The sequence below is a fragment of the Hippoglossus stenolepis genome, chromosome 19 (genome assembly GCF_022539355.2).
Source record: "Hippoglossus stenolepis isolate QCI-W04-F060 chromosome 19, HSTE1.2, whole genome shotgun sequence".
NCBI classification, from domain to species: Eukaryota; Metazoa; Chordata; class Actinopteri; order Pleuronectiformes; family Pleuronectidae; genus Hippoglossus; species Hippoglossus stenolepis.
Window position 1 is genome coordinate 6563563 of NC_061501.1, and position 13648 is coordinate 6577210.

A 13648-nucleotide genomic window follows, 5' to 3' on the forward strand; every position below is an offset into this window, starting at 1 on the left:
ACACGTGTTGGAGTGTTATCACCCTCCCGCAAGCCGAAGAAAACGATCACACATTACAAATTAGACAATGCTCTCTCTGCTTTATACGCTGCAAACAAAGAAAACACTTACAGGCCTAGTTCTTCTTTAACTACTGTAATTCAGGTTTTGCAGAAAAGACTTGAGTCACTGAAAATAATTCACAGTTGTCTCTGTCACACACATGCTGAGATTACTGGAGTGAGCCTCAGTGTTTTCCTCTATTCTCTTCTAAAAAATGGTGAGCGGCTGTGAGTGTGTGTGTGTGTGTGTGTGTCTGTGACATATATTACACTCAGATACATATATATATATTTTTATAGTATATTCCAGCTACATATTAAACCACAGCTAATGGTTCTGAGACACACATGGAAATAAGCAGCACATGTGGCACTAGTGAAAGAGTAACGTGATTTTTCTTCCATTCTTTCTCTTACAAAGAAAAGAGGACATTTTTGTCGTCATTCTTCACGTTTCCATTCATGTACTCAGAATGAAAAGCAAATTACTGTAAGATTGTTCTTTATTGGTTTCAAGAGAGAGAACCAGAAACTCGACTCAACATATCCTCAATTTTAAAGCATTTGAAATGTACAGTAGTTTGATCTACCACCCCCCCCCCAACGTCATCTCACACAAACCATCGAGACATTAAGTTCACTGAATCCAGTTTTTAATATTTAAATGAACTATAAAAAGCACATTAAAACATTTTCTCATTTTAGTTACAAAAATGGGTCACCTAAAGGGCTTCTCATTGCATTCATAGAAGGATTTGAACAGTGGATGTTTAACAGGTAATGTATTTTTCTCTCTCTTTAAAAAAAAATAAATCCCCACCCAAAATATATAAACTTAATTGTTTAACCAAGGTATATACAGGGCATAGCATCCTTGCATTTTAAAGGTTATCAAGAAAGTTTGAGGTATACAACCAAAATAAAAAGCCTGTCGGAAAACAAAACAGAAAAAAAAAAAACGACAAATAGAATTAAATAAAGGAAGATGAATGCCATGGTCGCTTCCTACGAGCACAGGATCACAACATTAGTGGGAGATGTTGCCGTACGCGTGCTGGTGTGATACTTCCGGTTGTTTCGCCTCTGGTCACAAGGGCGAAACAGCAAATATCCTCAAGCTTTGGACTGTCAATATATACAAAGGGCATACAGTCTAATTTAGCAATGGGGAATTGTTTGAATGCTCACTTTATTTCCTTCGTGACAGGTACACACAGTTATGTGTTGAACAATAACAAATACCTTGAGAAATATATTTGATTGCGTGATGTCTTAAACTTACACTGTAAATCTTTGAGCCAACATTGAAATTAAAGAGCCAGAAGCAGAATCTGATACACATGCAAGTTTTGAAAGTGGATTCAGAAATAACAGTATTGTACAAAATAATAATTACAGTTTTTTTTTATAATTATCAAAATACACCTTCTTTCTTAGCACCTCTTTATACTTTTGTGTGTTTTGAACAAGCACCATTGTAGTCGTTTTCATACAGCACCGGGAGATCCAGAGAGGAGGTCCGTGTCCCCTCGTGTCACCTGACCCCCTCTCTTGGTTACCTCCGATTCACCCTCCTCTGCCACGCGTTCTGATGTCCTTCACCTTTTCTCCGTAACGTGGTTAAGTCATGTGGTTCGAGCCCTACAAGGGCAACAAGTATTTTCCTGGGTTTACACGTACATACATGGAAAGACATGTTTGCTACACCATCTCTTATTCAAAACTTGCATGTGGCATAGAAAAGGGTGGGGGGCTAGAAATGGGGTTTGGTGGTACCCGAAACGTCTCAACTTGACTTTCTTTGCTGACCCCATCAAGTCCTTTTTTTCCCTCTTTTTTTCATTTTTATTTAGCCAAGGAAGCAGACGGGCCCAACTTCAAACCCAAACTTCTGGTTAGGGTCCCCAAAGTCAGTAAACATGACATCGACGATCGGAACCTGATCGATTTTGGGAGTGTTAATCTCCATCACAGTCTTTCCGTAGCCCTTCCTCGTCTGCAACAAGAGGGACACAGAGGGAGAAGGCAAACAGTCAGAACAGCACATCCAAGAAAAAATACACACACTGGCACATTTCTAACTGTCTTTAGGTCAGTCCTTTCAATAACAGAAGCTTTCAAATCACAGCTCTACACTGCTCCTTGATGCAAAACTAATGTGATTTAATTGAAGGAATAACACTTCTGATGAGACACTTAGGACTATTCAACTTTCATTTGAAATATCACAGGGGCAAATGGGTCCGATCTTGCCTGATTTGTTTGTGGAAAACAATCTCTAAATGCATAAAACTTTTTCTTAAAATCTCCCAATAACGAGGTTTACTCATCCAAAAAAGCAAACCTGAAAGAAACCTAACAGCAAAAAGTGTACACAGTAACAAACTTGTTCAGTTTGAATAATGCTGGTAACAGTCCGAGCTCATCCCTCCCTGCTCTCCTAGACAAACAAGATCTACGAACGGTTCTTACCGCGCATCCATCTGAGATAGCCTTGATGTAAGGGTTGTTGTCGTAGGACATCTCCTCGTCGTTGGCGCCCAGGAAGCGCAGCGCCTTGTTGTAGCTGCCGCTGGTGGCGTCGTGCCATGCCACAGACTGGTGGCAGCTGTAGGTGAAGTTTTGCCTGGCCGAGGCCGTCAGTAGTCTGAGGAAGGTCATCTGCACCATGTTGATAGAGTTTCCGTCTGCGTCAACATAGGAAAGCTGAAAGAGAGACAGAGAGTTAATATATGAAGCAAACATCCACATAATAAAAGAAACTGTAAGATAGACATGTCAAATAAGAAGTAAGACTGAAACATAATAATAAAGCTATGTATAACAAAGCAATGATTTCATGAACGGATAAAGATGATTGTATTGAAGTAATTTAGCCAGTTACCATATAGAGTAAACATCTGATGCACACATAGCTTTTGCAAGGCAACACCAGTCACTTTGTCACGGGTACTTAAAACATTACTAAATAAACTGTCAGCACCACCATCCGCTCTGCTCACAATTCATCTACTGACATCTGATTCAAGCATCTCGTCAACCTCCACACGGCAGAGCAGCACGAGGAGACACTGCCACATGAGGGACTTACTCTAAAGAATTAATTAGTCTTAGTAATTAGTTCTTTCATTCTATCATGGTCAACGTTATCTCATTTCTACGTTCAATTTAGAGTCTTCTTTAGAAGGCTAATGCACAATGAAGAGGACAGGACAAACTGGCGTGTGAGAGTTTAAACAACAGAAAAACTGGGGGACAGACTGTTAAAGCTTGTGTGAGTGGAGGAGTGCAGCTGGTTCCGCCGTTTTTCTCTTCCAACCCAACTGAGTCAGAGACAACTAACCAAGCTTGAACCGAACCCAGTGTTCTTTCCGATTACATGCACGTGCAGCGCAAAACATCAAGTCGATTTAGATGTTCAGACAGCCCAGCCAATGGGACCGAGTCCGAATATCATTTCAACATCTTTGTCCGGACCCTGCCCAGACCGTCTGGACCGGTCGGGGGTTTCATGTCGGGTGTGCACGCTGTAATTTGTGTATGTACACTTATACTGTGCAGAAGTTTGACAACTTGATTCTCAGTTGAATATAATATATATAATAAATCTTGACTTTCCCACCCTGTTCAGTTCTTCTACAACGTTTGAAGCTGGATAACCAAGGTCCCTACATCTCCGATGACCCTGATATTGACATCAACTTAATGTGAACCTTGTGTGAACATGTGCATTGAAAGCACCCTCAGTTCAGAGAATGGTGAGGAGGGCGGTACTGTTGATCCCACAAAGCTGTGTGACGTCCTGTGTATTCTCTGTACATCAACGTACACAACTGTCTGATGGAGCGCGACAAATGTGCGTCTTTCATTCCCGACAGAAAGAAGCAGCAGCAGATGTTTGCAGAGAAACTGTTCAAGGGCAGAGTGAGGGCTGACTGCTGGAACGCTGAACTGCTGAGGTATTCTGCTCCAATCCTCTGCAATGTTTTATTTAATGCTTTGTTCTTTATATGGAACGCTCTAAGAATTGTAATGTGCCTGCAATGACTGAAAATGGGGCAGTGGTTCAAAAGGAGGTGGATTATTTAACTAAAAACCAATCGTGCACTGATACTCTCTCTGTTCTGGCTGTGCCTAAAATGAATGAGTGAACACCCTCAAACCATTAGGTGGCTCTTTATGGGGAGCGACTTTGTGTCACTCCCCCACAATTTCATGGGTGGTGCTGCCATTTGATGCTATTAGAATCTGTTTGGCATTATGCGGAATCCCTGCACAGGTTCATGGGAGAGAGCCGGAAAAACATTGGTGGGGGTTTGGGGGTTCAATCCATTTACTAGACCTCTGAGTGAAGGAGAAGGAAGGAGGTGGATGAGAGAGGGAGGAAAAAAAGACGACTTACTATTTTTCCACGCTTAAATTCACTGAACCACGACCCAGGAAGTTCTTTGGGCCATGAAGATATTCTGACCTGTAGAAACAGACATACATTTTTTATGAATAATGCACCAAACATGGTTCCCTTAAAGCGCAGCCTCAAGGGAACCATAGAAATTTGCCTTTTGGTAGTTTTTTGTGTAGCAACAGAGCAGATATCAAACGTCTCCAAGCTCGGCCCTGAAGCTTAACACGACGGCCCAAAATTTGGTGAGAAATCCTAATTAGAAAGAGGCAGTTATGAATCTAGTGTTTGTCAAATCCAGTGTCACTTACTCCATTGGACTTCTTATCTGGGTAGATGCAGCTTTCGCCCCCGGCGGTGAAGTTACAGTAGACTTTGAAGGAATCCCCCGAGCAGCCTTGGTTTGGATCAATCCAGTATTCGCCTGAGGAGAACCAAGAAACGCTCAAACACGCTGTTCTACTGATGTCACAGAAAATGGCTCAAAGCTTCATGTCAAAGAGAAGTGTGATGGGTTCCTTGATCTGGGGCGGATTTTTCTGCCTAGGAGTAATTTACTACTCATTTTCCTGGCTGACACGCTGATGGATAAAGTGTCATTATTATACCCGAAACAGGTTGTAATATGTGAGCAACACATTTTTAGTTGCTTTTTTCCTCCAAAGAGAACCAATCCATAGTTCTGTAACAGTCATCTTTGTCCTGAACAGCTTCATTGCTCCACTTTGCCTGTTGCAGTACTGAGCACCCAGAAGTTATATAAAACTCTGCATTAAACTTGAAGTGTCAACAGTTGGCAGATATTTACTACAATGGACACTAGCGTCTGTACTTGTCACCAAAAGCTCTTGAATGTCGCTGTCTCTCCAAGTGGACATCTTAGCCGGAATCTTCTACACCTATTTTTCATCCTGAGATTTATGGTCATTTTCCCGCTGTATTCTCACATGGGCTCACTCAGACATTTTACAGACATTTTACCAGGGGGCTGGCAGTTAAAGTCCAGAGCATACAACTCGTTCTTTTGCGTTCTCATATCCAGCCCCTCGGGAAAATGTCTGGACTTGTGTATGTTTGATCAAGCTCCTCCTAACTGACTTGATTTGATTTACTTGATTTATACCAAAAAGAAACACTAATAAACGAGTCATTCAGCTAAGAACTCTCCTGTTTTGATTCGACTTACCATCAGGGAACTCTGGGTGGCACAGCTGCAGGTCTTTGCACGTTCTGGCGGGGTTGTTTTGCGTGCCCATGGGGTACTTCATGCGTTCAATGTCCTGTTTGAGGTTGTTGAGTGAGCCGAAGATGTCCTCCATGCCCTCGCCGTAGTCCATGATGGTGCCTGCGGCGTCTGACTGCATGTCACTCGAGCGCTTTGTCTTCTTAGGTGACCGGATGGGCAGCGGCTGAATCACCTCACCAGGTGGGCCCTACAGAGTGGGGATGCGAAATAATGTTTTAGATCTGATACAAGTCGGAAGAGAGGGGATGTTTGCACAGTGATACTATGAAGAGTAGTGAATACTCACAGGAGGACCAGGAGCACCAATTATACCAGTGTCTCCTTTTTGACCAGAAGGACCCTAGGTGAGACATGAATGGAAATATTATCCGGGCTGGATTTCACATCAACACGTATTATCACAGTGACAGTACACCTTCAAAAAGACAATGATTCTACTCACGGAGGAACCCTTGGAACCCTTGGGACCTTGAGGACCCTGCATTAGACAGGACAAAAGCACAGCAATTTAGCAAAGTCATTCTATATGTGGTGTGGACTCTAAATGAGTGAGAGAATGGGTAAAAGACTCACAGGCAGACCAGGGGGACCTGGGGGGCCGAGAGGACCGGCAGATCCACCAATACCCTGTTGTACAATGAGATAAAAGCTGGAGTCAAATAGAAATCAAAGAAACACTGGAGACAAAAGATTATTATGATGCTTGAATAAAAAGGATCATAATCCTTTGCAAAATGCAAGAAGAATGGCATTTTGAATTATTTATTCATTGAGATAGAGATAATATTATTTTAGCCATTAAGGGATGGCTAAAAGCCCGGCACTTGTTTCCTTGAACTCAGCAGTTCTACTCTCATGGTTAGATTTTGTCCGAAAATAAAGCCAAACTAGAAATATCGCAATTATCTATTATTAGATGTTAGAGAAATATGAGCGTATTAGAAACAATACAATAGATAGAAGATCCATTAAATAGGATTCAAATCAACATTAATAGCTGGGTCACCCTTAGACACAAGCTGTGATCTGGGAGTAACCAGCAGGGCTCCATTATCGAGAGGGCACACACCAGATAAATCAAAAAAGTATTTGGGAGCGAGACTGTTTAAGGCCTTAAAAGCCAGAAATCTAAATAAAACAGGGAAGGAGTGTAGGGAGGCAAGAACAATGATGGTGTGGTCATGACTTTTTGTCCCTCCAATAAGATGAGTGTTTTGTATCAGCCATTGTTGTGGCCAGTGTTGTGAGGTCACAGTCACCTTCACCTTTGACCACCAAAATGTCATCAGTTCATCCTTGTATCAAATTTGTAGAAAGTCACTCATTACTAAGATATCTTGTTCACAAGGGACGGACTATCTGAAAACATAAATGGAGGCATAACAACAGATTTCCTACTTCGAGGCCCTAAAACAGAAATGGTAAACTGCTTGATAAACTTTTTTGAAGCCCCTTTGTGCTCTGACAAAATGCGACATTACAGTTTCATTCGGGTTAATCCCAAAACGCTCCATCGCGCCCATCACCTTAAATCATTGAGTAAGGGCAGGCTGAGGACACAGCAGGACAGATATTCAGTCATTCTGCAACATTTATTTAAAAATGGATGAAGGCTGCCATCAGTGCTCTGTCGAGATGAGGTTTAACCTTCTTTCAACACTGTTGAGTAGTTGTAGTAGTTGTTATAGCACTGCTCACTGGACAACAGGGAATATTCAAAGAACAATGGTTGGACACCTGCCGATAGTGGACAACTAGAAATAAAGTTAATACAAATAAATAATACAAAAATAAATAAGTAAGGAAGTGAAGAGTTCAGAACAAGATACCTCAGAGGCATGTGTATAAGCTTCATCTGCATTAGAGCAATTTGAATGAATAAACCAGTCTGTCAAAAGCTAGAACAAACAGAATGTTTGCTCTCTGTGAATATGCTGAGGGAGCAGATGTGCACTGCACTGCACCACTCAAATGCACTACATAGGTTTCAGTCAACAGCAAATGACCATAGCAAGACTTGTGGCCACAGAAATGGGCAAAGGGGCCGAAAAGATGGCAAGAGGTGGAGGGCCAGCGTGGGAATGGAGCCATCAATCACTTACACCGTCGCCCTTGCCACCATGAGAACCTTGGGGTCCAGGCAAACCTCGGTCTCCTTTCTCTCCTTGCTCTCCGGGGGGTCCGATCAGACCGATCAAACCTGGGTGACCCTGCAGGATGAAAACAAATGTAAACACACAGAGAAGAAGCAAAGATTACAGCAATGTCCCTTTGTGCAGTCAAACTTTAAAGCCACTGCATACGAGTCTGACAAGGTCAGAGCTAAAAATGAAACGGGGAGCTATGAACGGTGACGTTTCATTACAATACAAATCCTCAGGCTTTATAATTGAAATGTCTGTTCAGCAAAAGAAAAAGTAAAACAAAAAGATTCTGAAGAAATGCAAACTGGACTTCGGTTTAGTAACTTTATACGCTCACACATGCAATCATACACTCAATCTGCCATCAGAAGCAGCTTGGGGTCTTGTGTCTTTGGGCCCTGCAGCTCGTGGACAGGAGGAGTCAGGGATTGAACTCCCAACCCACTCTACCTCCATGGCCACAGCCGCCTCAATTCACATCACAAGGATGATGACTTTGAAAAATTAAAGCCCCGACCATGCCCGGTGGCTTGACAGCATTAAAAACATCCAACATGGTGCCTGTATTGTGCGCTTTGAAACTGCTCTCTTTCAAGCCATCATGTCAGTGTGTGGGAGGCAATTTAGATAGAGTAATGTGTGCTGTCTGAATGTCCTGTGCAGTTATATTTCACCAGCAAATTCGACAGAGGCAGCAAAGAAAAGATTAGACGGTTTATAGAGTTATATATCACAATTGTGCTTCATATCCAGTCCTGTTCAGAAACTAATTCTGTTTCCTAAATGTTAACATAAGCCTGCATTGGTATTAACTCTGCTTGGTAATTCCAAAAGATGTGTTATGTAACAGAGGCTGTGTGCAATCGACAGCAGACTCAGGATCAGTGTCCAAAGGTCCCAGTCGCTGTTCTCAGGTGTATATTTCTGCCGATGTGGAACTTGGTTAAAGGAAAGGGAAGAAAGGTCGACACTCACCTTTTCACCCTTAGATCCGGGGTCACCTTTGAGACCAGGAAGACCGGGAGGACCCTGAACAACAACAACATCAGAGGTTAAAGTCAGTTTTGCAGAGGAAAGGCAGCAAGGGAAGTGTGAGGCAAAGACACAGGAAAAGAAGCTGGAAATACAGATCGAGACAATAAAGACAAAGAAACATAAAAGGGACAAGAGAGGAAGACAAAAAGAGTCCTAATGAGATGGAACGGAAACAGAAAAGAAGAAACATATAAACACACATGAATGAACATTTCTAAGATTGTTTATTTGTCCAATAGCAACATTTTCAGTACAGTGACACTGTAGGTTTAGTTTAAACTAAGGACTAGGAGAGGGAACCTGCTCCTAAGGAGAACAATTTGAGTTGGATAGATAAATACTGAGAGAGAGAGAGAGAGAGAGAGAGAGATTATGCATACTAACCATGGGACCAGGTGGGCCATCTTGTCCTGGGGAGCCGGGTAGTCCTTGTTCACCCTGTAAAGAGCCGTTCAGTTGTAGTGAGCATTATAGCCTGCTGTATTTTCTCCCGCTTCCCATTGATTTTCTGTGCTCAGCCCAATGATTAATAGCCCAAAGTGGGGGAAAAAGTGTGCTGGAATAAACAAGTGAAACTAAATTATAAGCCAAATGGGAGTATTGATTATTCCATGAAGTCCATCATCATGCCTTAGCAGGACTTTTCTATGTGTGCACACACTGAGTGTGCTTCAGTTTCAGCCTGTGTGAGAGTGCAGCTGAATGTATATGTTGCATTTAAGAGGGAAAGATCAGACTTACAACAGGACCGGGGATTCCACGTAGACCTTCTGGACCGGGCTTTCCTGAAGGTCCCTGGGGCCCAACTGGTCCTGTTTTACCTGCTGGACCCTCTGAACCAGCCTCGCCCTGTATGTGGATATACAAGCGTCATGAGAGAATGACAAAGGCTAAACAATATCTGAGGAGTCCAATGGGGTTGAAATACTACTAATAAATCTGTAACTGTAACAGTAGAATTTACCTAAAGTGTAGTATTAACATGTTCGGATCAAAGATGCTGATATTTCACTGACATTTTGAGAAGCATCAAATTTATTTAGTTTATTTATTTAGTTTTCAGTTTCTCTCTCATGGTGGCAGAAAACATCCGGTAATGGAAGACATTGAACAAGACATCCCTGAAGTTATGAATGTCTTTAACAAAAACTTTGGTTAAATAGGATTAAAAACTTGAAAACTTTAAAATAGATTGTGCACAGGCAACATTAAAACCTGCTGAAAATAATAATAATTTGTAATGTTTGGTAACGGTACAGAATTAAACATCAGCTCCAACTTATGAAATCTGCAGCACTTTAGAGCCTCTCGGCAGCGCTGGATATTTTTATCAGAATTCAGCAGCGGGCGGCTCTTAGCTTTAATTTATGCTGAGACAGTTTGCTGTATGCAGATCCGGTAAATGGGAACAAGCAAACAAGAGCCAAATGAGGGAAAGAGCTCCTGCTAATCCACATTAGTGTATGAAAAAAATCAGCATGGCCACAAGACAAACAGTGACAGTGCTGACCGGCTGTAATCTGAACGATGTCAATATTGACGCAGAGAGCTCATGGAAAGATGATTGTCATGTTTGAGGTGCAACATGTTTACAGGTCTAAATGCGTTCACATTAAGCAGATACGAACAGAACAACGGCTATTTTGGCATAAAGCTGTTTATCATAATGTTAGGTTTTATTTCAAAGAAAAGAGAAGTCATTTTATAGTATGTATGACTTATATAAAACATGAATTGTCTGATGCTAACTGATTTTACATGCAAATCTATGCAAAAAATGCATGGATTTAGAAACATGGAGATTTGTGTAAAACAAGAGGGAACTACGGGGAGAAAATTTCCCTGAGCTCCCATTCCCACTAAAATAGAATTGCACAGTCACTCTGAAGACCCCAGGGCTCGACATAAAGAGCGTCATCTCCTTTTCGTCGGCCTTGAAATTAAGCCACACCACAATGCACGAAACAAATGAATCTTCATTTTACTCAAATAGGCTGCGTCCATAAATTTCCATCTCATCTATGGTGCAAGTGAAATGACTTTTGAGTTTTTTTTGTGCTTTTAATTAAAGAGGGGTAACAATGTGAGGGTGCGGGTGGTGGGGGCAGCAGAGGGAGTCGCTGCCGTTAAATGTGCAAAGGATGAATTGATTGTGTTACCTTAGCGCCCTTCTCTCCTTGCCTGCCCTCTGAACCTCCAGCTCCCGGGGGTCCCTGAGGAAGAGACGGGACACTGCGTTAGTATTTCATCACATAGCAAATAAAACAAAACTGTACAGGTGAACGTTCATCTTTGACCTTTGTCACCAGGATGTAAATAAGCAGAGATCTATTCATTATGGATCTGTTTACATGTTGGTTTGTTTCATGAAAACATGGAGTCGCTGCAGAGCTGCCAGGTCGTCTCCACAGCGTTTCAATTTACTTCAGTTTAAAGATTTCAGTTTGACCAGTAGTCTTGTCTGATAAATACATGGTGGGTGCTGCCTTTGAAGAAGAAAGGTAATCCATTGTCCTTGAGCGCGCATTACTTCACTTATGTCAAGATCTATATGAATGAGTTGGACAAGCCTTTGTCTGCCCGTGAAAACATACAACCACACAGCCACACACACACACACACACACACACACACACACACACACAGAGCCTTCATCCGTCACACCCGGAGCTGGCAGGCCATCTTTTCTTTCTGGTCAGGATCTTTCAGGCCCACAATGATTTCTTTCAACTCCACCTCCACTCGTCCCTCTTTAAACTCGCTCTCCATCCAAACTCCACTTGTGATCCGCGGCCAGTGTGCTGCTGACTGAGAGCCCGTAGTGGGAGTGCACCTTCTGTCTTCGAGCTTTCATCTTCTCCTGATACGTGCCTCTTACTGGTGGTGAAAAGGCAGCCTCTTGATCAGCACAATTGTAGCACGATATACAGCAGCTAGTGTGGCAGGTGTTTTCTTCTTAACAAAGCGGGCCGATGAAGAGCAGTGGTGCCATCAGAGAGTGAAAATTAGAGTGTGCAAGCTCTTTATTTATTCATTTTTTTCCAAGGCTGCCAGACCATCTTTCTGTGTTGGCTCTGCAGCATCAACAGTATGAGACACTGTTTATTATTGCTCTGAATTGCATTAAACTGCTCCCTGCTACTGAGGAAAGATAAATAACGTACAAAAAAACAAAGGCGCGACCTGAACAAAAAAATATATTATTATAGCTGAATGAGAGTAATAATCTTTTTCATATTTCTTTTATTCAAGAAGCAAGGTTGAATACATTTCCAGTATCAAGGCATTTATCAAATCAGATGAAACTAAATCCGCTGCTACGCTAAAAATGAAATGGTTCAGAATCAGGACCTGGGCAGGAGAAAATTATGACTGGAGCTAAATTCAACAAAATACTGAAAGGACCCACAAGCCAACCGATCATATACAATCCAAACTGTGTGATTATGTATTCAGGGCAGCAACCTGTGGCGGATCATAACAGACCCATTTATTTTCTAAGTGGGTTAAGAGCCATGTGTGATAAAATAGCCCTTTTCCTAACCATAATCCCGAGGCCATTTAGCTGGAACATATGCTGATACCATGCTAAATGCTCCGAATGCAAAATTCCTCAGAAAATGAACAAACTCTGGTTTCAAAATGCAAGACATGTTTCCCTGTGCCGCCAAGTCTTCCTTTGAAACACAGCCGCTCACTTCATATTGTGACTTTTCTTTGAAATTCAGGAGAATGGCTGGTCGTTTTCATGTGGACTGAGCTTTCACATCAGATTGAAGAAATGTTAATGTTTCATCTCAGATATGCATTAAAAAAAGAGCGGCTGCTTTGATATCTCAGTGTCTCTGTGTCTCAGTGATCATCAACTGTACGGTGAAGACACATCAAAGACACGTCAGCTTTTAATGTGTTAAAAGTTTTACGTCTCGTTTTAAGACTTGTAACCTTGATAAGTTTGCTCAAAGTAGAAGTAACGGCTGACCGACTTTAACCACTTCACTATCAACACAAAGATTAAATGTTTTATCTAAAAACCACTCAACCAATGTCCACAACCAGTTAGGGATTAGGCCAAGAGAGCACCTATCAATTTTTGGGCCAGATCTGTTAAGAGGGATAGATTCTAGAATGTTTTAACAACTTCCTTTGGGACTGATAACCAATGCCTGTTTGCACTTATGTTCTATCATTGGAGGGTTATTGGGCCGTGGTGGAGGTTTGCACTGCAGTGCCATTCTAGTTTCCTTTTTCTGTTGGTCACTCCGAAAGCCTGCCGTTCTCTTCTCATAACCTCTTAACAACTTTACCCCGTCCATGTTATGCCTTTGTTGTGCTCCAGCTGTCAGTCAGGGAGCCATGGATCAATAACGTGTCAGACTTGCTATATCTCTCTCGCTTTCTTCCCACTGCTGAGGACATAAATGAGTTTGGGACCTACAGCACCTTTTTTCCGCAGCTAGTTTTTGGTAAGTCTTTTCTATTTCTTGCTAGGGGAAAAAAAAGGTGAATGATTTTTTACATCTCGACGTTCACCTCTGGGTCGTCTTTGAGACAGCTTTTCTTCGCCTTGACCGCTTAAATTTCCACTTTGTTTGCCTCACTCTGTTTTTAACAAAAACGAATCTCCTGCTTTACTGCCAAGATTGAGTTGTTGAGGAGGTGGGAAACTGGTCCACTGGCTGAGGCCTCAGTGGGCAATGCCAACAGGCAGACATTCATTTATTTCTAAAATAGGGCTACGACATTTCACATGAACTTATCGAGCCGTAGTTTCATCATG

At 42.0% G+C, this 13648-nt stretch overlaps 1 protein-coding gene across 8 annotated transcripts in view; it reads right to left on the minus strand.

Annotated features, from left to right (window-relative positions):
* Positions 1-677: 677 nt before the first annotated feature.
* Positions 678-13648, minus strand: part of col11a1a (collagen, type XI, alpha 1a) — a 75089-nt gene continuing 62118 nt past the window's right edge. For all 8 annotated transcript variants that reach the window (XM_035142942.2, XM_035142945.2, XM_047337896.1 and 5 more), the window contains 13 exons: positions 11028-11081; positions 9610-9717; positions 9253-9306; positions 8809-8862; positions 7792-7899; positions 6263-6316; positions 6132-6167; positions 5976-6029; positions 5630-5876; positions 4755-4867; positions 4444-4512; positions 2514-2747; positions 678-2037 (listed from right to left, as the gene is read on the minus strand). In XM_035142942.2, coding sequence (XP_034998833.1) covers positions 1891-2037; positions 2514-2747; positions 4444-4512; positions 4755-4867; positions 5630-5876; positions 5976-6029; positions 6132-6167; positions 6263-6316; positions 7792-7899; positions 8809-8862; positions 9253-9306; positions 9610-9717; positions 11028-11081 — 1332 coding nt within the window. In that variant the 3' untranslated portion in view covers positions 678-1890. The remainder of the gene's footprint in view (positions 2038-2513; positions 2748-4443; positions 4513-4754; positions 4868-5629; positions 5877-5975; positions 6030-6131; positions 6168-6262; positions 6317-7791; positions 7900-8808; positions 8863-9252; positions 9307-9609; positions 9718-11027; positions 11082-13648) is intronic.